The sequence below is a fragment of the Ahaetulla prasina genome, chromosome 4 (genome assembly GCF_028640845.1).
Source record: "Ahaetulla prasina isolate Xishuangbanna chromosome 4, ASM2864084v1, whole genome shotgun sequence".
NCBI lineage: Eukaryota > Metazoa > Chordata > Lepidosauria > Squamata > Colubridae > Ahaetulla > Ahaetulla prasina.
The window spans coordinates 54380146-54407191 of record NC_080542.1 but is presented as its reverse complement, the minus strand read 5'-3'; the positions used below and the strand labels follow the sequence as shown (position 1 = coordinate 54407191).

Below are 27046 nucleotides of genomic sequence, written 5' to 3'. Positions count from 1 at the left end.
AGTTGTTGGTCACATTAATTTTTAAATAAATAAATTACACCAGACCAGCACCATCTTGTGGTCTCTTTAAATAATGGCACTTACTTTTATATGTTTTATCATCAGGGCAGCTTTGGAATTTACCCTTCATATTTTTATACAATATAACTGTTAGATAATAAGGGCTTTATACTTATTTATTTATTTATTTAATTAGTTTGTCAAACATGTACAAGATAGCAGGTATAAATATGAACATGGACATGAACGAAGGAATGAATACAAATAAATGGGGACAGTAGGACAGGGATAGTAGGCATGCCCCCTTTATGCCCCCTCTTAGGAATGGGGTGAGGTCCACGGTAGACTGTTTAAGCTGTGAGGGTTTGAGGCAGGGGTGAAATGCTCCCGGTTCAGACCGAATCGCCTGATCCTGTAGCGATGGCGGCGGGAGGTTCAGAGAACCAGTAGCAAAAATCCCTGCCCCTCTGCATGCCCAGCTGAGCCATGCAATCATCAGAGGGTTTTTTTTAAACTTTTAAAAGCATTTTTTCTTCAGCCGAAAAAAATGCTTTTATAAGTTAAAAAAAAAAAGCCTCTGATGATCGTGTGGCTAAGCTGGGATCATCATACCCTTTTAAAAGCATTTTTTCTACAACCTCTTCAGCTGAAGAGGTTGTAAAAATGCTTTTAAAAGGCTCTGGTGAACCCAGCTGAGTTGCCTGCTCACCAGAGCCTTTTAAAAGCATTTTTACAACCTCTTCGCCAAAGAGGTTGTAGAAAACATTCTTTGGCGAAGAGATTGTAAAAATGCTTTTAAAAGGCTCCTTGGACGATCCCAGCTGAGTTGCCTGATCATCAGAGGCTTTTCTTTTCTTTTAAAGGAAAATGCTTTTAAAAGAAAAGAAAAGCCGCTGACAATCAGGAGGTTGTAGAAAAAATGCTTTGAAAAGTAAAAAAAAAAAAAAGTTGGCCATGCCTACCTAGTCACATTACCCCTCACTGCACCAAGCCAGGCCCACAGAACCGGTAGTAACAAATTTTACATTTCATCGCTGGTTTGAGGATCTAACAACTGAGTGGGGTAGAGCATTCCAGGTGTTGACCACTCGGTTGCTGAAGTCGTATTTTCTGCAATTGAGTTTGAATCAGTTTACCTTTAGTTGTTTAATTTTTTTTATTTCTTTTTGTCACAACAGTATACACAAACAATTGTCATAGATAAAACAACATATTTTGAAGAAAATGTACATATATGTAAAAAAAATATGCATCAACTATATCAATTTGATATGATGAAGGGAACAATAGGACAGGAACAGTAGGCACTTATTATTATTATTAAACAATTATTCAATTATTTGCCTTTGTATTATTGAGGTTGAAGCTGAAGAAGTCGTTGACAGGTAAGATGTTATAGCAGACAATTTTAGGTACTATGTTTAGATCAGACAATTTCAGGTTGTTCAAGCCCAAAATTTGAAACCTGGTGGCATAAAGCATTCTATTGCAAGTAGAGGAGTAGAGTACTCTTCTTGTGAAATACCTCTGCACCCGCTCAATTGTATTAATGTCCGATATACAGTGTGTATTCCAGGCAGATGAGATGTATTTGAGAATTGGTCTGGCAAAGGTTTTGTACGCCTTAGTTAGCAATATAGAGTTACCAGAGAAGAAGCTTCACAAAATCAGATTAACAATTCTTAATGCCTTTTTGGTAATGCTGCAGTGTTTGTAATTAGTTACAGTGAGCTCTGGGGCTTAGATCATTTGAGATGAATACTCCTAGGTCCTTGACAGGGTGAGGGTTGTCTACAAGGTCATTTCCGCCCAACGTATATTTGGTGTTCTGATTTTTATTGCTAATTTGAAGGTCAGAGCATTTATTAGTTGAGATTTGGAGTTGCCAATTGCACAACCATTCTGACACATAGTCGAGGTCGCTTTGTAAAGCAGCAGCATTGTCAGTGGTGTTAAATAATTTTACGTCATCAGCGAAGAGGACGCAGCTGTTTTTAATGTGATTGCATAGGTCGTTGATGTAAAGCAGAAAGAGTATGGGTCCTAGAATGCTCCTTGGGGCGTTGTTAACACCACTGTTAACTGGTGCCGGATTTGATAGGGTCTTCCCTATTTTGACTACTTGTTACCTGTTTGACAGGAATGGGGCTATCCATTTGTGTAGGGATCCAGAAATGCCTTATTCAACTGTTAAGTTTTGACAGTAGTTTGTCATGCACCACTGAATCAAAGGCTTTGCAGAAGTCTATGTAGATTGTATCTATTGCTTTATCCTGGTCAAGATGTGTGGTCCAAATGTTTCTGCAGTGTAGGAGTTGCAGATTACAGGACAATTTTTTCTTGAAACCAAACCACTTGTTAGAAAGCAGGATGTTTATCTCTAAGTGGAGGGTAATGGATTATAATTGATTCCATGTCTTTACAGGTGATGCAACACAAAGAGATTGGTCTGTCATTTTCTACTAGACTAGGGTGTCTTTTTAAAGATAGGTATGACCATGGCTAATGACCATAGGTCGGGCAATGAGCTGGTTCTGAAAGATACCTTGTAGATTGTGCATAGAGGTTCAGCTATGGCAGTGGCAAGTTTTTTTAAGAAGTAGGCACATAATCCATCAGGGCCAATAGATAGAGATGACTTTACGTTATGTAGTGCCATTTCAACATTATCTACTGTAAAGTCAATGTGCAGTAAATCGTTACAATTAGTTATGGTGCGATTAGGAAATGTGGAGTGGCAGCAATTGCTGTCGACAAAGACTGAACTGAAGAACATATTGAAGAGGTTGGCCTTAACAGCTTTATTGTTACAGTCTTCCCTGTTAGGCCCTTTTAGGGGTGGAATAGTTTTCGAGTCTAAGTTTGGCATTTACGAAATAGTAGAAGGCTCTGGTGGATTTTGAGTGTAACAGCTCTTCCTCCTTGCAATGGTGGTTGGTACATTCTACCTTTATCTGGTGGCATAGGGCTTTATAGCAGTTTTTAAAGTTAAAGTTTTGTTTTCTTGTCAAAGAGATTTTTTCTTGAATTGTAGCTTTCTTATTGTTATGGGTAATTTTTTGGGGGGGGGGCTTTAGGGGTTCTTATTGGTACATATAGGTTAATGACTCTATTGACATTGAGTAAAAAAGTGTTATAATGGTCTTCTGCAGTATTACAAACTGTGAACAGAAGGTGCCAATTGAGATGTGAAGTCAGCAACTATGAAATCATAGTTGGCTTTTTTAAAGTTGTAATTTGGGGTCCCATCATTATGACCCTTTTTGTGAGGACCTAAAATGAGACAAAAATCAATCATGCTATGGTCACTGTTGGAAAAAGGTTCTTTAACTTGTAGGCTATAAATTGAGTTTAAACTATTGCAGAAGATGAAATCTAAGCAGTTATTGAGCCTGGTGCTGTTCATTACCAACTGATCCAGCCCCAGAATTGTAACAGCATTGTACAGGGTTGCATGTATAGGTTCGATTGTACATTCATTTAGAGTCCAATTAATAAGAGGCAAACTGAGGTCACCAAGAAAGATAAGGGGGTGCGAGCAAGAAGCTGCCCACGTTAGTAGTGCAATTAGCTTTTTCGTATGACCAAGGTCGTAATCAGGGGCTCTGTAACATAACAAGAAATGAACTATGCTATTTAGGGACAGTTAGCAGACAATGGTCTCAGGAAAAGCAAGCTCTGTGTGACTTTAATCTTTTTCAGATTTAGGGACTTTTTTTATAGAAGATAGCAACACCACCCCCTCTACGGTTTTCATGGTCACACCGGAAAACGTGATAGTTACTTACTGTGATAATGGAATCTGGAAAGGATACATTCAACCATATCTCGCAGACAAAAATAAGGTCAAGTAGGGCCACATTTAATAGCAGGAGGAATTTGGGTATTTTGTTTGCAAGGCTTCTCGTGTTAAGTAGCTTGCATTTAAGGTTTGTAGGGGTGGACCTGGAGGAAGTTGGGGGCGTGCATGCCTACTTTTGGTTTTTTTGGGGGGGGCGGTTGTTGGGCCGCTGGCCGCTGATTTTGCATTTGATGCAGTCAGTGTGGTAGTCTATGTACAGGTCAGGCTCTCCTTAGTCCTGGTGTCTTTTGAGCTCCAAGCAGAGCTTGCAAGTGCAGGCATGTTGTAGTATGAACAGGTCAGGCCACGAACGAAGTTTCTTATGGTTTGTGCAGCTTTTGGCGAGTGAGTTTATTGTATTGTGTTTGCTGGTTTCGGTCTTGCAAACAATTCTGCAGAAGTGGGGCCACCGAGCCGTCACTGTTCTTGAGCTCAGGGCCATCACAGGAAACGTCAATGATTTCATTGGGGGAGATGGTTGATGCCTGGAAGTTGTTGATGATGTTAAGAACCTTTGTGATGCCATCAGATTTGTTGGTGTCCATCAGTCCAAATAAGATAGCTTTGGGATGCTTCTGTTCACGTTCAGTTGCATCTTTGACAAGAATGGAAATGTTACTCAGAGGTTTACTGGTTTCTTGCAGCTGGGGTAGTTGGGTTGGGATAAGATTTCGGGATGTTGGAGCTTCGCTTTTCTTTGTTATTTCTTTTTCTTCGAGGGATGCTAATAGTGCTTCTATGGTGTCAACCCGTTCAAGTAGAATAATAGATTTGTCCAGTCTGGGCTTGCATGATGAGCAGAATAGTGGAAACGCAAACTGGGAGGTTTTAACTGAAGGTGATTGTAGAAACTGGGCTACGCCTTTGGTTAACCTCAAGCACTTGTGGTGAGCATACGTGTCGCATCGGGAGCACTTCATGGTACTCTCATCCTCCTTGAATGCTTCTGTACAGATGAAGCACACACAGGAATCGTGTGGGTCATAATCTTTTTGGGTGGGGGTTTGGCAGTAGAGTATTTGCGTGGCATGGTAGATTTGCTGTGAAGGCACTGGTGCGGTCAGTGAGGAAGTTTCTTAAAAAAATTAAATTATTTATTTATTTTGTGCACTCACCATGGCGTTTTTTGCAGGTTTGCAGAGTTGCACCTCTTGTATGCTGGATTGAACTGGGCAGCCAGATGGTAGAATTCCCTTCTTCCCTGATTGACTCACGTGCTCATGTGCATGTGCAGCCTTTGGGAGCTTCGCCTTTGGTCTTAGGGAGATTGACCTCCCTTCGTTGTGGCTAGCCTGGCTTGCTCCCTGCTCTCCCTGGCTTCTCTGCTTTACAGTGGCTATTGGATAGTCTAGTCCCGTGATGACGAACCTATGGCACGCGTGCCAGAAGTGGCATGCAGCACCCTCTCTGTGAGCAAGCAAGCTGTTGCCCCAGTTCAGCTCTGTCACACATCTGCGTGCGCCTGCCTTTGGCCAGCTGGTCTTCAGGTCACTTATCATGCATGCACTGGGGGTGGGGCATGTGCAGGGAATCACATGTGCATGCGGGGGACTGCATAAGCATTGCATTTTGGGCACGCACATGCGGATTCATGCCTGCGCATGCACACTTTGGGCACTTGGTCCAGAAAAGGTTAGCCATGACTGGTCTAGCCGCTTATTTATTTATTTAAGTTGTGGGGGTTCTCCGGCTCGCTCTGGCTTTCCTTATTGAATACTTCCTGTGGGGAATTAGTGATCTGTCTATCAGCTTCCCAAATATCTTGTCTTCTCCTTAAATACTTAACTGTTTATCACTGCTAAAATTAGCCTACTTTTCAAGCAAAGAAAAAAGGTTAAACATCTAGTCACACTTATACAGTAAAGTCTACAGCTGGGAAGTTACACTACTGAAAATTTAAAGTGTTTTTTGTCATTTAGCTCTCATCAGTTAGCCATACTCTCTTGGGATTTGAATCCAGACTACTTGCATATTAGGGAGATGCATTATTAACCTCTAAGCCATGGGGTTTAAATCCCACAAGGGTATCGCTAACTGATGAGAGCTAAATATCTTAAAATAGATCTTTACTAATCTCCTTTTATTTCTTTGTCTGTAAAACATAAATTCAACACAAAAATAGTTATTTGCAAAAGTGACTGCCTGTGAAGGCTCTAGGATTGGGGCTGAAAGGTGAAAACAGAAGCAGGATGCTCGGTCCCATAATTGGATAAACCAGGTTGCCCTGACAAAAAAACGTGAAGACACAAAGAGATTCTGGGAGAGGAGATTTGAGATAGTAGTGGGTTCCACTTACCTTTGCTACCGGTTTGGAATTGGGAGCGCATGTGCAGAGCATCCGTGATGACATCCAGGTGGGTGGGCAGAGCCTCCCACCATCGCTACTACTGGTTTGCCTGAACTGGGGTGAACTGGTAGAAACCCATCACTGATTTGAGACCCAAGATATTCCATCCTAAGTCTCAGCCATTGTGCTTGAACTTGGCACTTTCAAATAGTTTATGAAAAATTGATGCTTTCAGATGATTTTTGAAAAACTTTCTAAATTGTGTATTAAGTATATTTAATTTGCTACATTTCATATAGTTTGATTCTTCAGTAAACCAGAATGCAGCACAACCATTCTGTAACTATGAGATCCAGTCTCAATGTAATACCTGTTTGTTCCATTCTAATTTTTCCTAGGCTTATATTGTTTGCAATGAAATGCCTTCTTCAGTTCTGATGTATTAGATCAGTGGTAGTCAACCTGGTCCCTACTGCCCACTAGTGGGCGTTCCAGCTTTCCAGGGGTTTTGTCTGATACTGAAGCACTTTCCTTTTCCTTTAATTTAATTGACTTTGAAAAAAAATCATAGCATTATTTAAAAGCATTTTCATTAGGTTTTCATAAAATTCCCCGTGACAATTTAAATTTCTGAAAGTATACTATTTATATCGCCTGGGCATAAGTTTAGTTCACGTTTTTTTTTAATTTGCATTTATATCCCACCCTTCTCCGAAGACTCAGGGCGGCTTACACTATGTCAAGCAATAGTCTTCATCCATTTGTATATTATATACAAAGTCAACTTATTGCCCCCAATAGTCTGGGTCCTCATTTTATCTGCCTTATAAAGGATGGAAGGCTGAGTCAACCTTGGGCCTGGTGGGACTTGAACCTGCAGTAATTGCAAGCAGCTGCTGTTAATAACAGACTGCATTAGTCTGTTGAGCCACCAGAGGCATTACATAAGTGAAACTAAATGGCGCTATAGTGCGACTGCAAACAAAAGAGCCAAGTCCAAGAATAGCTCGTGCATCTTCCCCCGAACCAGTGGACGCTTAGAAAATTTTACTATTAACAGAGATACAAAAGTGGGCAGTAGGTATAAAAATGTTGACTACTGTATTAGATGTATTCTGATGTTAGTGGAGCACCAACATATTTGATGCTGTATCCATAACAGCTTAGTCCCAGTACTTTCTGGCAAGTTTTTTTTGCCTCCAGGAAACTCCTATTTTATATGCTTATTCGTCCATCCATCCACAGACTCCCATGTCATGGTAATTGAAAATAATTCAGTTGGCAACAGTAAAGCCTTTCATCTCAGCTCTGGAATGCTGTCAGGAACAAGATTGGGAAACTACTATTCTATCTCAGGCCAAATTCAGAGGAATTTTATTTATCTGTATAAAAGCCTTATATGGTTGCCCATTTTTAAGAAATACAATTGGAGTGGCTCGTAACAGAAGCTATACAGAAGTTATTTCATACAGAAATAACATAAATAACAAAAAGCATTACAAATAAAAACAAAAATCTGGCACTACAGCCTATCTTCTTCAGTGCAGCCAACATAACTCCAAGCTCCAACCTTATCCCATCTCAGCCCTTTGGGAAATTTAAAACAATTCAGGAGCCACCTACAAATAAACACCCCTTCCATATGGATGCTGCCTTGAAAATGCCAGTAAGTATAATGATCAGACCAGCTGCCTACCTGCCTGCTCCCTGTTTTTAATTTTTTTCTATTTCCTTGGCCCTGAAGTCACACATTTTGGAACCACCACCAAATGACAGATATGAGCAATAAAAGCAATGATCAGGAGCATATGTGTACAGCCCCTTTTGGCATACCATTGAATCTTCAATTGGAAAAAGCATTCTCTCAGTACCAGACACATTTAAATCATATCTAGTTCATTCTCTATTGGGATGTATTTAAAAGTTATTTGAAATATTCCATTGATGTAAAATGCACAGACCAGAATTTGATTGGAATCTTATACATTTATTTTATAATTGGCTTTCCAGTATTGACACTAAAAGCCTACTTTGGAAGGTTTTTTTCCTGCTCCGTGAGTTGTCCATTATTAGACTCCTCATTTATTATCCAGATATATATCACATTGCTATTGAAAGCTGGACTAATTGGGATATGGGCTAAAGATCATATGACTGCAGCACTGCAAGTTGTTAAAACTTTTTTCTGCAACAGGTTCAATCTCTAAATCATTTTAGCAAACCTTGGCCCCTCCTATCCACAAACTATATTCTACAAAATTAGTTTCTGTCACCAGTTGTTGCCATCTCCTCAGAACCAATAAATGGGTTGGCCTATTTCACTACTTTTTCCCCACAACTTAAGCTGCAAAGGGTGGTACTAGCCAGGGGTGTTATCTACTTACTTTCCCTACCGGTTTGGAAGTGCGCGCTCCATGTGCGTGCATCACATACAATTTTGGACCCTCTGTGCATGCGCAAAATCTTCTGTGCATTTGCAGAGGGTCAAAAACCGGTTAGTTTTGTGTTAAAACCAGGAAGTAACATCATCCAGGCAGGTGGTGGACCTTTGTGCTGCTGCCGCTACCAGTTCACCAAACCATATTCCACCGCTGCTACCGGTTAGCCTGGACTGGTGCGAACTGGTAGCACTTCAGGCCTGGGACTGGCAATATAATTAGTTGAAGAACTATGATATTTCTGACTATTTATGCAACAGATATACATTTGTCTGCTGTTTCTCAGTTGTGAATCTTAAGCTATTGGCTGAATAGCTATAATGTTGTGGAACTATTTTATTGATTACATTTGAAGCCAGGTGAAAGCATTTAGGACCAGGAAAAACTGAAAAACCAATGGATTAAATATTTTTAGACCTACTCAATAGGACATCCACAGTTGATCAAGCTGTCCTATGGCAGATTCTTCAGCTGCCAGTTTTGGATGCTCTAGACATGCCTTCCTCTACTGAAATCAAGAAAGCATAGATGAATTTAAATAAGCAACAGGGCAGGATGGCATCCTAAGCCCCTCACTGTGGCTGTCAAACATAAGAAGCAAATCAGACTACAGAAACAACAGTATCTCACTGAGGTCCATCATAGGCAAGTACAGACTTGTCACTTTTTCAGAAAGAAACCTCCCAGAGGTGTAGGTGGCTTTTGGCCAGAATGGATATTTGCAATGTTATTTCCCATAAGGTAAATTCAGGAGAAGTGCATGAAGTAGAACAAACCTCTTTACTCTGTTTTCATTGACCTTTCAAAGGCATTTGCCCCTGTAAACAGGGAGGCTCTCTGGGTCATTCTGAGCCGTTATGGAAGAAATTCATGAAATTGATTCATGACAGAATGGACATATGTTTTTTATAATAGTAATAAATCAGCTGCATTTGCCATTTCATGGGATAAAACAGGGTTGTGTGCCTAGCCCCAGTCCTATTCCATCTGTTCTTTGCTTGGATGTTACGTGCTATCCAGGATCTGAAGGAGAGCGCTACTTTAGGTACCAACTGGACAGTTCTCTCTGATCTTTGATGCTCGAACAAAGTCCCTCATATAGTTATTCAGGAAACCCTCTTTGATGATGACTTTCTACTTCAGATGCAAAGACAGTGATTTCTGTAATATTGAACGAATTTTCAGATGTTGCTATGCTCTTTGGCCTATCAGTTTGAACAAGACTTTATCGGTCCATTCCAAATTCCAAACCCATAGGACCAAAAATCACTGTTGATGACATTCAGCTGACAAATGTTTCAAATATTTGGGAAGCATCATCTTGAGTGATGGGTCTCTGGACAAATAAATTGACTCCAGGATCAGCAAGGGGAGCCAGGATGGATATGTAGATGAGTGCTCAAACAACACATCTGTATCTTCCCAAATGTGAATGTCTACAGAACTGTGATTATCCCTTCTCTCCTATATGGATCTGAATCCTGAACTCTGTCAACTAGGCATATCAAACAACTCTAGAAATTTCTCTCTGAAATAGAGAGCTATGTGCTTTCTGCTCCATCCTTGGCATTTGTTGGCATGTCTCCAATCTGAAGGTCTTGGATCGTACCTGGTCCATCAGCATTGTGTCCCCGATTATTTGGGTTAGGTGGCTGGGAAACATCATTAGAATGGATGACCATTGTATACCTTGCCAGTTGGTGTGTAGTGTATCAAAATCTGGAAAGAGCTGCTTAGACAGACCATGGCAACGCTACAAAATTGTTATGAAAGAAATTGTATTTCACTGTGACATTCCGCTAAGAACACTAGAAACTGCCACTGCTGAAAAGAACCTGTGGTGGTACCCTATGAAGCCTCCACTGATTTTGAAGACAGCTGCTGCCAAAATCTGATACAAACCATGAATAGCATCACAGAGAAACATCCAGTTACTGCAACAACGGACTTCTAGTGCCCCCCTCGAACTATTCTGTACTTCCAAACAAGAACTACGAGGCTCCTCCATGCCCAAGATGAATTATACAACAGCGTGTCTTCTTCAAACCTGAAAAATCATTATATCTATTTGATGCCAGATGAAAGCATTCAGATTGCTTGAGTTTAAATAAATGTATTTTATCTGGTTGTATAATATTTGTAATCTAAATGCTAGTGGAGTGCTGAGGATTCCACAGCAATTTAGCTAGATAATTTGTTTGGTAAATTATAACTGATGTTAATAATAGCAAAAGCTATTAATGACCTTGTCTAAAAAACAGTTTCAGCATTCTCCAATTTCGCAATACTATGGTCCCTTATGATGAAAATTTAATTTGGGCAACATCCCTTGATTGCTAATTATTTCATTGTAGTTAGTAATACTTTGAAATCTGGGCTTGATAACCATGTCTGAGCCAACATTTTTAAAAAGTTGGAACTCTCTTCTGAGTTGCACATGATTCTCCCAGAAGATTCCAACATATAATTTGAGAACCTCTGCACTAAATCACATCACAATTTAATAGAGATAGTCCTTGTTATATCAGTATGAAAAAGTAATTTTTTGAGCAATCCTCACATTTGCAATCTTCACAGTTCTGGAAAGGAAAGGAAAGCTTAACATCATAAGCACAGCTGCAGTTTCACTTAGTGACTGCTTTGCTTAATGACTAAATTGCTAGTCCCAATTATGATGGCTAAACCAGGACTACCTATATTGTCCAAACATAGATCTCTGGAATTAAGTTTCTTAACAAAAAACCTGTTCTATGGCTTACATTAAGCATGACTTAAAAGTCATGATTAAATAATTCTAGTCCTCCTTCGAAAATGAAGGAGGTATAAGAGCATTCATTAATTTGTAATGCTGTAATTAGTAGTTTTGCTGGCTCCATTTTGTTCTCATCCTATGAAGTTCTTCTTTGAAATCAAAGAGAGTGGAAGAAGTGGAATCTCCCCTTATGTCAATTTTTATGGTCTTCATATCAGTCTACAACAGTTTTTCAAATTGTTTTTGAGAGCAGGGAGAAGGAATAGAATTATTTAAAAAAATAATAACAGAGTTGGAAGGGACCTTGGAGATCTTCTAGTCCAACCCCCTGCCCAGGTAGGAAACCCTACACCATTTCAGACAAATGGTTATCCAACATTTTCTTAAAAATTTCCAGTGTTGGAGCATTTACAACTTCTGCAGGCAAGTTGTTCCACTGATTAATTGTTCAGGAAATTTCTCCTTAGTTCTAAGTTGCATCTCTCCTTGATTAGTTTCCACCCATTGCTTCTTGTTCTACCCTCAGGGGCTTTGGAGAATAGTTTGACTCTCTCTTCTTTGTGGCAACCCCTGAGATATTGGAACACTGCTATCATGTCTCCCCCAGTCCTTCTTTTCAATAAACTAGGCATACCCAGTTCTTGCAACCATTCTTCACATGTTTTAGCCTCCAGTCCCCTAATCATCTTTGTTGTTCTTCTCTGCACTCTTTCTAGAGTCTTCACATCTTTTTTATTAACACTTCACATGATCTATCTTGATTCTATCCCTCTGTTTATGCAGCCCAGAACTGTGTTGGCTTTTTTGGCAGCTGCTGCACACTGCTGGCTCATATCTAAATGGTTGTCCACTAGGACTCCAAGATCCCGCTCACAGTTACTACTATTGAGCAAGGTACCACATATCCGGTACCTGTGCATTTTGTTTTTTTGGCCAAAATGTAGAACCTTACTTTTTTCACTGTTGAATTTCATTTTGTTAGATAGCGCCCAATCTTCTAGTCTGTCAAGATCTTTCTGTATCTTGAGCCTATCTTCTGGAGTGTTGGCTATTCCTGCCAGCTTGGTGTCATCTGCAAAGATTCACCCAACAGTAAAATTAATAGAATATTGACTAAAAGAAAGGAAATCGATAAACATTCATCTCTCTTTGCTAGTCATTTCAAGCCTGTTCAGTAAAGAATGCTGTAATACAATAGTAGTAAATATTAAACGTAGGACTACCATATCTGAACTGCAAAATCCAGACAACCACTAGATGGAAGCAGAGATCTAAAAACTATGCAGTTTTTATTTCCATTTAATGGTACAATGATACAATTTTGCAACCCAAGTATGCCTGTCCTGGTTAAATTATACTTAGTGTGTTCAGTAAATAAGCGACTAGATAAATGGGCAAGATGCATAAATTCATTCAAAAGCTTAGAACATCACAATGCTAGAAAGAATTGCATGAGGATTTGTTTGTGTTCCATGCAAATACATTTCTTGAAAGGTTGCACAACTGATTTGAAGACATTTTTACAGAAAGTCACAGTCCTCCTACAGGTCACAGTAACCATCCAAAGGATTAATATAATACCATAATACTTCATTTATTAATTTTATTAGAACTACTATCATCATCTTGAATATTCCCTGAGCTTTTTTGTAGTTTCTAGAGATTTACAAAAAACAAAAAGGTAACTGCTATATATGCATGTTTTATCCCCCCCCCACTTTTTTTTATGAGCAGAGTTTTCAAAGTACAGTGATGAATTAGGTACCTGAAGATGTCCCATCTCTGCATGGGGTTTATGATGCTTTCAGAAGGATACTTTTGAATCCTGCTGCTGCTTTAGGCATACCCTGCTCCTTTTGGGTGAGTGTGTTGTTGCAACACATTCACAAAGAGGGGCAGGCCTTGCAATACAATGCTGCAGCAAACCCTCCTTTGGCTAATCCTTGTGAATGCCACTAGAAGTTTGTTTATCTGATTAAAGCACATTTTTCAAATTCACAAGGTAATTATAAATAAAAGATGCAAGATTGATTTCCCTTTTTAAAAACTCCTCTTAAAAACATCAAAATGGCAGAAATTAGGAAAGCTTTATTTTTAAGATCTAAGGATATTAGTATTCAAATTATTAATATTGTCATAGTATAGTATTATAGTTTTTCATGAAAAATAGGTTATATGCTCTATCATCATATTCTAGTTTAAAGTAAAAAAATACCCTAGAAACTTGTTTTTAAAGTAAGAAATTATTAGATTATTCTAGTTCTAATAATCTATGGATATTTTTCTCAACATTCAATGGGTCCAGAAAACAGCCTATCCTTGCATATCTCTTTTATTTTCAATAGCCATACAAAGATTTAGGAAAGCTCTGGTAATTTAACCGAAAAGCCTCTTATCATTTATGCTCTCAACAAATAAAGAGAAAATATCTGTATGTGATGAGTCAGAACTCTACCATACAGTATTGACTGAAATGTATGTTGGAAGGAAGAGGTCTGAAGTAATGTGGCAGAGCTGGGACAACAATATTCCCAATAGCCAGGATAGCTATGAAAGCCAGTTACTCTTCTCTGAGTAGCAATGTTCTTGCTACAATTTTCTCTTTTTCCCCTCTTTCAAAGCTTTTGTGGAAAGACAGACTAGAGCTCCATAGTCACAGACCTAATTAAATATTTGCCAGAAGGATGAATCCTTTATGATGTGAATAGGAGGCAAGCATCTAAGATAGATAAGAGACCTATATTTATAATTCTCTTTCTCAACATTCATGGATGTTATCTAAGGACAACATGGCAGCTAAAGGCCAAGATTCAAAAGGCCGCTGCCTGAGGAAGAAACTTTCTTGCCTTGGAACAGTTTTCTATCATGTGCCATTTGGTTTTCAAGAAGTAAAATTCTTATAAAACTATATACCATATATATATTTTATTCAACAATGTTCAAATGTGGCTGAAGAAAAAGAGGCAAATTGAACAGTCACCCCATGCCAGTTGAAATCTACACTTCTACTCCATGTCTCTATCACAATTAAACTTTGAGCTTCTGATGGAAAATCTGATCAAGTAAACTTTTCCATACTTGCTATGCTTTTAGATTTAAGCAATCTACAATTCAAACACAATCTATGTGACAATATACACTGTAATTTACCATTATTAATTTATTAGATTTCTATGCCATCCATCTCCCCTACAAGGTGACTCTGGGCGGCTTACAACAGGTGAAAAATAATTAAAAGATTAAAATGAATCAACATAAAAATATTATTAAGAACTGTGCCTATAAGAGTCAGATGGGACAGAAATGAGAGCTTCTCCTCAGCCGCTTTCAACAGTGAGTGCCCCCACCCCCACCCCAGGCCAGCTGGCAAAAGCCAGGTTTTCATATCCTTCCGGAGGGGGCAGTTCTCCTCTCTGATGGAAGAATGTTCCACAGGGATGGGACCAAAGCAGGAAAAGCTCTTCTTCATCCTGCCTGCTTCAATGTTAGCAGATGTGACCTGTAGCAGGCCACCTCTGCTGCCACAAGTTCCATCAGGGAAAGGCGACTCCTCAGATACCCTGGACCCATGCCGTGTAGGGTTTTAAAGGTAACGACCAAGACCTTGCTTTGTGAATTCATCTCTTTCCATCTGCATGAGCTCTGAATTCCTTACTGGAAAGTCATGCTTGATTAACTAATTCTCTAATTGACTAATTATCAATATTATTCCTCATTTGGTGAGATGTCCTATCTATTAGCTTTGAAGCCAAGGAAAGGTCCATGAAATTCAAATAATCTTTTGACAAATCCAGAGGTTTATCAAATACTACCTTCACTATAGTCTGTCAGTTAATTATTTTCCTAATGGCTACTTAATGCTGTTATCCATAGGCAGCCTAGGGAAAATACAACTGATTCAGTTTTGAACATATCTAAAACAAACTCATGAAAATAAGTTAATTTTGCAATCCTATCGATCCTTTGTATCATACCCTGATCTAAGCAACACATCAAATACATTCCTAAAAATTGCAGCCACTTCAAAGTGATCCTAAGAGTTGCACAAAAATATCTGAAGAACACAATTTGACTGCAGAAGAAATAGTTTTTCAATACAGTTTTCTTGGCTTTTTTAATTTTAGAAATGTGATTAAAATGAAAGATTTCATTTCATAATGAACTTGCAGGACATCGATGCTAAAAAAATCTAGGGGAAATGCCCATCTTCTAGACAAGATGCTGAGTGTGGAAAGATGAAACTAGACTGAATACAGAGTTACTTCTGAATAACGGATTGCCCTCTCTTCTTCATAAATATCAAAAATGAAGAAATATAGTTCACTCAACTTTTTGTTTCTGGAAACAATGCTACTCCATTAGGCGGCAGCCAACCTCCACTTAGTCCTGACATGAAACTAACAATAACATGGGGATGGGTGTGGGAGAGAAGAATTGAAGGTCCCCTTGGTGTGAGAAAAGCACACACAGAGATAAACCAACATAGAGGACTTTTCTGTAAACACAGTATAGTTCAATTAGTCCAAAGTCTTTAACGCCTCATTCTGCTGTGGATAGCACAGTCTACGTGGCTTTCTGCCCAACTGGAGAGAGTACTGCATTTTTGATCCCCCAAATTATCCCCAAATCATTGCTGCAAGCAGCAGGGTTTGCTGTCTGCTTCAATCTGGAAGGCCAAACTCAAGAGCCAATAGCTATTTTATGAACACAAAGAACATTCTGATTCCTCCATAAATCTATTCAAATCGTCATAGCGCAATAAGAGGCAGAAGCTGCAGAGAGAAGAAAATGGAGTCAAACGCTGAACCATCAAGATACAATTTGCGGTTTCAGCCTTCAATGCAAGGAAACCAGAGCAGAGAGAAATTCTTTAACCCAGAACACCTTTGTACAGTCATATTAGGAAGCCAAAGCAGAATCTGCATTAGAAGAATTTGACGCCCCGCCCATCATTCAGAGTGAATATTTCAGCCTTATGTTCCTGTTGTAAAGCCTGCAGAGCTCGGAGGAGTACTAATTCTTCCAAACCATGGAATTCTATAAGAGAATAAAAAACATCCTTGGTTGAGAGAAAGTCATCCATGATTTATATACAAGATAATACAAAAATCTGGTTGGGGACAGAATTGGTGGCAACTTACCTAGCAATACAGAAAATGAGGAAAAGGTATCTTACTAGAGCTCTGAATTTGCATGTTATAAATACAGGACCATGTTCCCTGTATTTGCATGGAATGCAATATTCAAATAATTCTTTTAAATAACTAACATTATCAAGAAAGGCTTGATATTCTATGAGCAATGCCAGACAAAGTTCACAAAAATTTTATTCAGTCATGCTGAGCTATTCTTGCGTAAGGCTCATCGCCCCAAATTAGGACAGCATAACTAATTCAGTTATTTAATATTTAGGCCAAAAGAATTTACTTTCCAACCACATATTATGAGATATTCACCACTATTGAAAATTTACTTGCTTTGGTATAAGAATGTTAGATATAAAATATAGAAAAGGAATACCTTTGGATGACCTGTGGCAGAAACAGTCCATTTATTTGTTTGAATTTATATGGCCACCCATCTCAAAAGAAGTTATTCTGGGTGATATACAGCAAAAAAAAGAGTCTAAAAACATACTTGTATTTAAAAAAAACATAGAAGATTTAAACATATATTCATTCATCCATGTTATTCTTGACTTTCAGTTAATTCCGTACCATTGATCACTTATTGTTAGGGATCAGCCCTGGGAGTTGGGGGTGGGTGGCATGTACTAGTTCTCCCCTTTCTTCTGGGGCTGGCTCCAGTCAGTGTTGATAGAGAATGAAAATCTAGCTCCCTATGAGGTGCTACAGGATTTGGCACTCTCTCCTCCTGTTTAACATCTGCATGAAGCCACTGGATGACGCAAACGGTTTTAGATATCAGCACTTAGCTTTATATTTCTACTCCGGGTCTGAGTGAAGCTATGGAAGTTCCTGCCTAAATGTCTAGGGGCCAAAGGGGCCTGGTGGGAAAGCTCAACTCAAGCAAAACTAAGCGGATTTGGGGTTGTGGACCTTCTAGTCCAAGACCCTCCATTTTTAGTTCTGGATGGGATGGCACAGCTTCAGGTAGAACCACTGCCCGATCATCCTGAACTAACAGGTCCTGCTCAAAAAACAAGTGACAGTTACAAAAGTGCTAGCACTTTTGCACACTGGACATGGGCAATTAATGGTACTGGGTATTTGAGCACATCTGACACTATTGTTCCACAAGTTGCACTGTTTACAGTCTGGGTGCAATTCAAGGTGGTGGTTCTTAAGTTTAAAGCCCTGTATAGCTTAGGGCTGGGCTACTTACAGAACCATCTCTATCCAGTAGTTTCTATCTATCCTATCTATCTGGCAGAAGGGGTGTGCTGTACTGTTGGCCGAAGATGTTGGCTGGTTGGGCTAATAGGGAGAGCCTTTTCTGTTGTGACCCTTGTCCACTGGAATATAACCCACCTGGAGATTAGGCTGGCCCTAACCCTGCTAGCCTATTATTAGACTTTGAAGATCTGATTCTGTGCTCAAGCCTGAGGCTTTGAGTCTGTAATGGAACCCATCTCCTGGTTCTGTTGAGATCTTTTTAAATGATTCTCCAGCTTCTGTGAGTTTTAGTCTTTATTTTGTATCTGCATATATTTTCTATTTATTTAATACAAATATAAGTTGTGAGGTACCCAGAGTTTTGTACTTGATATGAACAGCCATATAAGTCAACTGAGACAAAGAAGTGAGTCCTTGTTGCTTGTATCCTTACGATTTACATTGATATTGTTTCCTGATTGCTTATTTGTACCCTATGACTATCATTAAATGATGTACTTTATGATTCTTGACAAACGTATCTTTTCTTTTATGTACACTGAGAGCATATGCACCAAGACAGATTCCTTGTGTGTCCAATCACATTTGGCCAATAAAAATTCTATTCTTTTCTGTTCTGTTCTCCTGGACTCTCATTTTCTGCTCTAAGGGCAGAAGGCCACTGTTGCCACGACAGCCTATTCAGCTTCATAAGTAATCCTACTTTTTAGGATTACATAAGTAGGTAGATTGTTGCAAAACAAGCTTAGAAATTTCAGATAGTTCTCAAATTCTTTTTCTTTTTTCATTACTTAGCATAGCACAAATGGAACCAAATCAAAGGCATGCTGATTGATCTGGAACACAGTCAAAATAATGACCCCTATGCCCTGATGTTTCACTGATAAATGGAAACAAATTAATCAGAGAAATATTGAGGGCATGAATTCAGTTTTTAAGAATTAAAATCCAATTACATTTAGAAAATATGAAGTATATACTCTGCTGTTGTGAAAACTGTTTCTCTCTCTTCTATTTAATATAAGTTAAAATAACTTTTAAAAATTCAGCAGGGAAAGAATGTGGACAGCAAGAAAGGTTCTCTGGATTAAAAATGAGGCAAAGAAATACAAACAATTTATCTCTCTTTCGACACCATCATATACCACTATAATGGGAAATGTACTAGGTGAAAGTTACCTTCTTCCTCTGTATCCTCGCCATTGGATAACTCATACAGTGTGAAAACCGAGTTTGTCAATCCATTCTTCAAAACCTGAAAACAGGGAGGGGGCAGATGGAGAAACGCAACACTTGATCTTTGATATCATTGAGTTTTATATTCCAAGCTTTTTCTCCCCTGCTAAGGATATTCACAACAATTAAATATAAATAAAACATGGAAATATATAACAAACATTTGTAAGAAATAGACTATTACATCTTGCTAATAAAATATAGCAAAAAAGCTGAAAAACAATTAAAGCAACTGAAAAGGTCAAGTGCAAGGAAGCCTCCTTAGAAAACCTTTTTAGAGTCGGGAACACCAATAAAAAAGCCTTTTTATCATCTGTCATCAGTCTGACTTCTGAAGACATGGCTTTGGGAGAAGAATTTCAGACATCAGTCTCATTTAGACAGACTCAGGTGGATAAAAGCTATTGATCTGCTTTTTGGATTCCTATCCATGTATTGTTTTAAAAGATAAACTTTAGCATTATGAAATAAAGACAAGTTTCCTGTGAAATGATTAACAACTTGACAACTAGGTTTAACATTAAAAAAGATAATATTGAAGATTAACAAAACTTCACATTTGGTGGACTCGTAAGGATATAAAGGCCTTTTGGATAAAAATTTGGTGGATCTTACAAAATGTTTTGAAAAAGAAGATAAAGTTCCTGCCACAATTTTTTTTTGTTGGGAATTATTACGGATTGTACAGTAATTGAGACTAAATTGATTTTAAATCTAATAACAGCAGCAAGATTACTAATAGGACAATACTGGAAGAAAAAAGAAGTACCTACAATAGAAGAATGGATATTGAAGGTTGCCAATTTGGCTGAGATGGCGAAGATAACAGCCTTTTTGAAAGACAATACGCAAGAAAGATACTTAAAGGAATGGAAAAAATGGATTGACTATATTCAACGTAGATATCAGACTAAGAGTTATCAGACTGTTTTTGAATGATTATGATGTATTATTTTTGATTGTTTTCGGGGGAAGTTAGGAATTGATGATTGTAGGGGTATAATTAAATTGGGGTGAAAATTTTTTAGCATATGTTTGTTTTATTTTTAACTATACCTTGTGTTCGTTCCGGGAAGTCGGGGGGGGGGAGGGGGGTTGGGGGGGAAAAATTTTTGTAAAACTTTTTGAATAAAAAAAAAAAAAAAGATTAACAAAACTATTCATGAAAAATAATATAAAGTTTGCTTATTATGATTACAGGTATTTTGTACTTTCACAGCTACACAAAATTGTTCCAGGAACTCCACACCCTGGTCATCTAAATTTTCTTTTAAAAATATGACAAAAGGCAGAAGACGTTTGTGTTGTGATGGTGGAGATATGATAGAAAAGAACTGTGGGCTCCTGCTGAAATTCAGATTCTGGGAAGAGAGAAAGGAACCGTTTCAAGGTATCTTTACAAAACTATTTTCTACAAAAGTTTTAATTAATTTTGCATTGTTACCCCAAAAAATATTGCTCTTACCCATTGGTAAATTAGTTTGCCCCATTCCTCTGGACATCGCCACAGGATAAGAAAGCTAGACTTGTTCTTGTCAAGCCATTCAAGATTCCCTGGAAGAGAAACATAAAATATCTCTATTATTAATTTCTGTTAAAAACATTACTTTTTTTTACAGAAACAATGGATTCAGCCCTAGCTATCCCAGCAGCCTGACTTACTTCTAGATAAGTCTTAAGACTGCATGTCTTGTCACATCCACTTTGATGTTAATCTTAATGAAAGGAGATATGTATATTTACAGTATATTTATGGTATATTTACGATTAGAGAGGCATGTTACTCTCAAACCTACCTTTTTTCCTGAGCTCCTCTAACACAACAAGGATGGATTCCAATGAGAGTTTTCCTGTTCCATAGTTAAGAAAATATTAAGCACAGGATAAAATGTGATAAACTATTTAACTCAAAGGGAATTCAAGATTTGGGATTGCAAGGTTCAAAATATTAATGAAGCATTATGTAGCCTCAAACAATCAAATCACCATGCTTCTGATGCAGCACATACTTTAATCCTCCCATCAATTGTATCGTGCAGCTAATAACTATGAATACTATTTGGCCATAGAATGAGAAGGAATGAATAGAATATTTATGCAGCCCAGAATTTTGACTGTATAAGCACAATAAGAAGCTGGCAGCAGTTGTAATTAAACTTGATGATATAAGATTTTGATAATAAAATTATTATCTAAAATTCTATGGAAAATTCCTATTAGAAAAAAGTTTTTTAAAAATTACAGGAACATCAGAAAATTTGGTAATCAATATCTTACAAAACCAAATCTAAAAGCACTGCAATGGAAAATTATTTTCTAGTGAATATTGTAAAGCTGTTATACTTTTTAGAGTGTCAGTTAAACTAAAACTAAATTATAGAAAAAATGCTATACAAAACTCTTCATCAAAGGAAGACATTCTGTTTTCTTTTCCAAGCCACCAATATCTTGGCAACAATAAGCATCACCTGAGCATTTTGTTTTTAACACAGCTTCAGGGAAATCAATATCAAGGCATTCTATGTGATTTCAGAGCAGAAAATGGCATTTTAAAATAGAGATTAAAATCCAAACATCTTTAGAAATTAAGAACTTATTTTCCTCAGCAGAACTAAAAAAAACTTGTATTATCCTAACTTAAAATAAAGTGGTTTACCTAAAAAACATAATTATTTTAGAAGGCAAATCTATTCTATATACTTTTCACAAATCATGTAATCCTACATCCAGGACCACACCAATAGCATACTCAGTTAATGCTACAATCTCATATTGCTTCAAACTTGAACTTTTCATTGATAAAGAGGCCAACACTTTTATCACCAGGAGTTGGATTAATTTCTTGTCACATCACCAAGGCTAGTCAGACAGATTCGCGATAGTAGAGGAAGGATACGTTGCAATTTCCAATTGTTGAACAATGGACTCTCTTGAGCCTCTGGAACAGTCATAGTATAGAGCTTGTTGAGGCGGCAATATGAGAGCACTAAGGAACACCATGCTGTCAGCTGTTTTTGCCTTGTATCCACATTGGGCTGCAACCTAAAACACAAAAAGGAAACAGATGTACTATAAAAGAAACTGTCATCTCAGAAGCTCAATAATTTTAACTGCCAAATCAGAATCAAGAAGTAGAACTTCCAGAATCATACCCCAAGTCTTGGCACTTTACTGAAGATAGCTAAAGTTGACTTAAGATATGATTAAAATACAATAAATCATCCAACAAGAAATCATCCAAATTAGTCCTGTTATTTTAAACACCCCCACAGTTGAAGTTTCCATAATTGCCAACAAAACTACACATTCTTTATGATTTTTCCAAACTTCCATAAGATAATTTATCAATTTGCTTTACAATTTTAGTGAGATTGTCCAGAGTCAAATAATTTAAACCAACCCAGTTTTTATATCTGTCCTATTATTTTTCTTTTCTTCTTCCTATATATATATATATGCTTATACCTCCTTATATTTACTCATATATGTGTTTATATACTATATAATCTTTTTGTATGATACCTACATATATTATTGTGACAAAATAAAATAAATAAATAAAATAAAAATAAATAAAATATATGCATGGTTGCCAGTTTAATCTGCCTATGACATTTTTGCAGCCATTATCACCCAAATATTATCAGGGATCCAACAGTCTGACTGGAAATAGTACACCAAAGCTACCTAGAAAATGTCCTTCAAATAAAAAAAAAAAGGAAAACAGTGTCAGCAACCATTGGTGTTATCAGTTCAGATAAGGACTTGGTGAGCAAGAATTATTTTATTACTTCCTTTTGGCAGGTTTTTACTGTTTCCCCAACTGATTGATTGTAGCAATCAAAGAATGGTGGCAAAAGGCTTCTCCGATTTAGCATCTATTTGAGGCAGGTGCTGAAGCCAAAGAATTTATAATTTTCATCTGTTTTTCTTATCTCTTCTGCTCTGAGAATATTCTTGTTCTCTGGATTTCCTGCTGAGTCCAGTTCCCTTTTATTTTTCATTTTGTTTTTAGCTCCAAAGCCCCAACTTTCTTTCCAAATCTTTTATTTTGTTACTTTATCACTCCCTTTTTCTGATTTTTTCTTTTTCTTTTATGACAAGTGTATCTTTGGTCAATGAAATGTCTAGTTAACATAATCAGTGCCCAGGTAGCTTAATCTTTCTCATGCCATGATGTTCCCAGGTAGCTGATTGTTTCTCACAATTTCATGTTCTTCCCTTCTACTATTTGGCAGATAATTACAACCTCATATTACCCTATAATCTATATCCTATAACAATTATTTAATATTCTCCCTATTTACTGTCCTCTTTCCAGGTAGCATTTCTGCATCATTGTATCATTCAAATTCTATCTACTATGTAGAAGAGACAAGATAGTAGGGAAGTACTAGCAGGAGAGAGATCTGTTTTATTGGCATTTCTTCTCCTTAGAAAATATATGCTTCTTCCTCGTAACTAAAACTTTGGTTCTTGCTATATTCACTTCCATCTCCCACATTGATTCTGAAACTCTCCTCTTTGAGTGCACCTCAATCTTCACTGCTGTATTCAAAGTTTTGCTATCAAACTTTCATCAATTGAGATCAGAGGCAGTCCTGCAAAATCCCAAACGGGCTTCTTATTCAAATCCATTATTTGCTTTCATATTTAAAATTCCATAGGTTTCCTCCTATCTTATTTCATGCAGTTTTTCTCACTATACAAAACATATTCTTCCAAATCCTTACCCTCTATCAGTTCCATCCATTCTTTGTGATCTCCTATGCCTAAAATCCTCTTAAAAATCTTAGTGACACCTTTGTTTCTTTAAATGTTTCCTTGAAATCTAAATTTCTTCAAAAGCTTTGACATAATCTAGTCTTCTTACTCCCAACACTAGCTATGTTTTAAGTACCCACAGTTGCATTTCCCCAATATATCCTATACAGTCCTTTGTCTTTTCATTCAACAGTCTACTTGACTGTTTCAAGTTTAGATCCTTGAGGAAAGGAGGTTTTTTGGGGGGGAGGGGGGGAAGGATTTCGTATGAAATGCACTACACTGAAGACACTATTAACAACTCATATATTCCATTTTGAGTGCAATAATCCTAATTTTGTTTCGAATTAGATTATAGAATTATTAGATTTGTTTCGAATTAAGATTATTGCGTTAATCAAATTAGTGTTTGTCTTTATGCGTTTATCAATACACGGATGGGAAACCTGATACCGTGTAGCTGTTGAACAACTCTCAATACTTTTCATCACTGCTGGTTATGCTATTTTGAGTTATAGATCAGCTCTGGGGGTGGGGGAGTCACTCGGTGAGCCGATTTATTATTACAATTAATGGCAGGGATACGAAGTTTTCTCCAGAAATCTCGAGATTCAAACTCTCCTAATAGTGTTATTTTTCTTGGGGGGGGGGAAGAGAGGGGGGATCCGAGCGGAGGGGGATCCGAGCGGAGCAAGACGAGAGAAGAAGACCAGAAGCAACAGCCGTAGATCGTCTTGCTCCGCTCGGAACAGGGCAAGAGGGGGACTTTCTACGGAAACCGGGGCTCCGATGGGGCGCCTCCAACACCTGCACCCCACACCGTGCCTCGAAGAACGAGCTCCTTAATCTCGGGGACATGTAGGATGGGGAAGACCCGGGACTCACGTAAAGAATGGCGGGAAACTGTACTGCCAGGGCCACTCGAAACTCATCATCGCCGCTGAGACCGAACGGAACCTCCGCCTTGGAGGACTAACTTCTGGTCCGTCCTACAAATAACTCCACCTCCCTTCCTGCTCGGAAGGGAACCCTTTAAAGGGATCCAAAAATAATGCAACTCCAGGACAAGTCAATAGATCTATACCAAATGAGGGCTTCCGGTTAGGGTTGTGTAAGGCTGAAATTTTTGTTTGGGACTTGTTTTGGAAGAGAGGTTGCAAGTCCGTGGAGCGCACAGCTTGTAATCAAGCAGCGGCTGTTGCATTTAAATGGCTGGGAGCGCTGGAACGTTTTCTAACCGGTGTGATTTCTTTCGGTATACTCTATTCTTTCTCTTCTGTAATTTGGTGAGAGGCGCCCCGCCTGCATTCCCAAAGCAAAAACAAAAACAAAACCTGACTTGAATGAAGAGTGCATATTAAGATTTCATTAAACCTTATTTGCAAAAAGCTCCATAGCAACGTCAGTCCCAGACTGGTTGGTTGGTTGGTTTGCTTTTGCACTCGCGCGGAGCTGAACGTTCTTTTCCAATGGCGAAGCTGTCGGGAGATGTCTGTGAACGCGTTCTGTATTAATCCTTTCTGTCACAATCAGAATCCTCAAGTACAGACTCGTCTTTCTCTCTTTTGGACTCCACTTCCCGGGAGTCAAAAAAAGAAAGAAAGAAAGAAAAACACCGTCTACAGATCAGTAAGGAATAATAGAAACTGGGAAGAGCAATTGAAATATCTGAGGTCCATTTAAATCAGCTTAATCTGCACGTGACAAGACCTCCAAGTAAATCGCGGACTGGATGCTGAAAGGAATGGGTTATAGAATTTAGAATAGAATAGAATAGAATAGAATAGAATAGAATAGAATAGAATAGAATAGAATTTTACTGGCCAAGTGTGATTGGACACACAAGGAATTTGTCTTGGTGCATATGCTCTCAGTGTACATAAAAGAAAAGATAGGTTCATCAAGTATCGTATATCATCAGGTATCTTATACAGTATACAAGCAAACTTTCCACTGAACAGAATGTAAGAAGAATACATTAATGTATAGCCTATTACTCGAAGATGTCTGTATTACTGATATGGGCAAAGTCCACTTCATTGTACCGTACAATACACTGAGGAAAAATAGAATATAGAGATTTCAAGTAAGTTATTTATAATAGGTATTTCTGATACATAATGACTAAGGTTGCCACAGAGTGATGTATTGGATTTACAGCATGGATTGTAAATTATTTTTGTTCATATGGCTTTCTCTAACTATGGCTCTGTGGCTGCTCAGATAGATATTAGCCTCTGCTACAAGAGTATACATATCAAATAGAAGAGCAGAGAAAATTTAGAATTTAGAGCATATTTTCATGATAAGCACGATAAGCATACTGTCATTTTTGCATACTGTCATTTTTTGTAACTCTAGAAATTGGATAGCTTTTATCTCCCTATATTAATATGACAGGCACAATTATCATGAATAGCCCTATTGTCTTGTGTGGAAAAAGCAAAAGGGCTAAGATTCTATCATGTTGATAATAGCAATTAGAAACCCTTAAACTTAATTCCATTTCCCAATTGAAAATGTCATTTGATAGGCAAAATAAATGAATGGAAACTTTTCCGCCTTGTGTGTGTGTGTGTAGAATATATGTATATTCTATTACTGCAATCACAGTTCATTGTTTAGGATTTTTTTCCCTGTGTATTATGTTTTTTGCTACCAACTTTTTAAAATCATCATGCCTATTTATTATTAGTTAATCACATTTATATGGCTGCCCATAAAATATATTCCTGCACTTGTCCTGACTTGCAACTTTGCAATCATAATCAAACCCAGGTAACACCAGTCTTTTCTCTTGCTCCCCTTATTGATTGCCTATTGTTTAAAAAAAACAGCTTGAATTCATAATTGGGCATAGTAATGTAGTATTTTCCCCTTTTAGCTGCTATCGAAACACACCTTGAAACTTTACCAAATCTGTAATGTTTTGCTATATATCATCCTAGAGGATAAGTTAAGGCTTTTATGGCTGTTACGGATGAAGTATTTGGAGGGTATTGGAAGCTGTAGGTGTGTTTCCCTTGTTGCATCAGCCATAGCTGATCATCATTGCAGCCATTTTCTCTTTCCTTTTGCTCTCCCCATTAACACACTGTTTTCTGAATCCCTTTCATATTCATCATCTCTCTTGTCTGTTGTTTATAGCAACAACATCTTTCCCAATTTCCAACAAAATAAATAATTGTCCAATATTTTATTTGAAACTTTTGTTTTGTTTTGTGTTATATAAGAAGATATATTTACCACGATGTAAAAAAGATGCTGAGACTCTAGAAAGAGTGCAGAGAAGAGCAACAAATTCTGATTAGGGGACTGGAGACTAAAACATATGAAGAACGATTGCAGGAACTGGGTATGTCTAGTTTAATG

General features: G+C 37.9%; 1 protein-coding gene across 5 annotated transcripts in view; it reads right to left on the bottom strand.

Moving 5' to 3' along the window:
• VPS25 (vacuolar protein sorting 25 homolog) overlaps positions 1–24704 on the bottom strand; it is a 38685-nt gene extending 13981 nt beyond the window's left edge. Inside the window, exons 1-7 of one of the 5 annotated variants that reach the window (XM_058180356.1) lie at positions 24560–24704; positions 21807–21952; positions 20707–20760; positions 20376–20464; positions 18854–18929; positions 12271–12390; positions 6958–9074 (exon numbers count right to left, since the gene is read on the bottom strand). In XM_058180356.1, the coding sequence (XP_058036339.1) occupies positions 9034–9074; positions 12271–12390; positions 18854–18929; positions 20376–20464; positions 20707–20760; positions 21807–21952; positions 24560–24609 (576 nt within the window). In that variant the 5' untranslated portion in view covers positions 24610–24704 and the 3' untranslated portion in view covers positions 6958–9033. The other 4 variants (XM_058180355.1, XM_058180354.1, XM_058180357.1 and 1 more) reach the window with 4 other exon arrangements.
• Positions 24705–27046: the final 2342 nt, after the last annotated feature.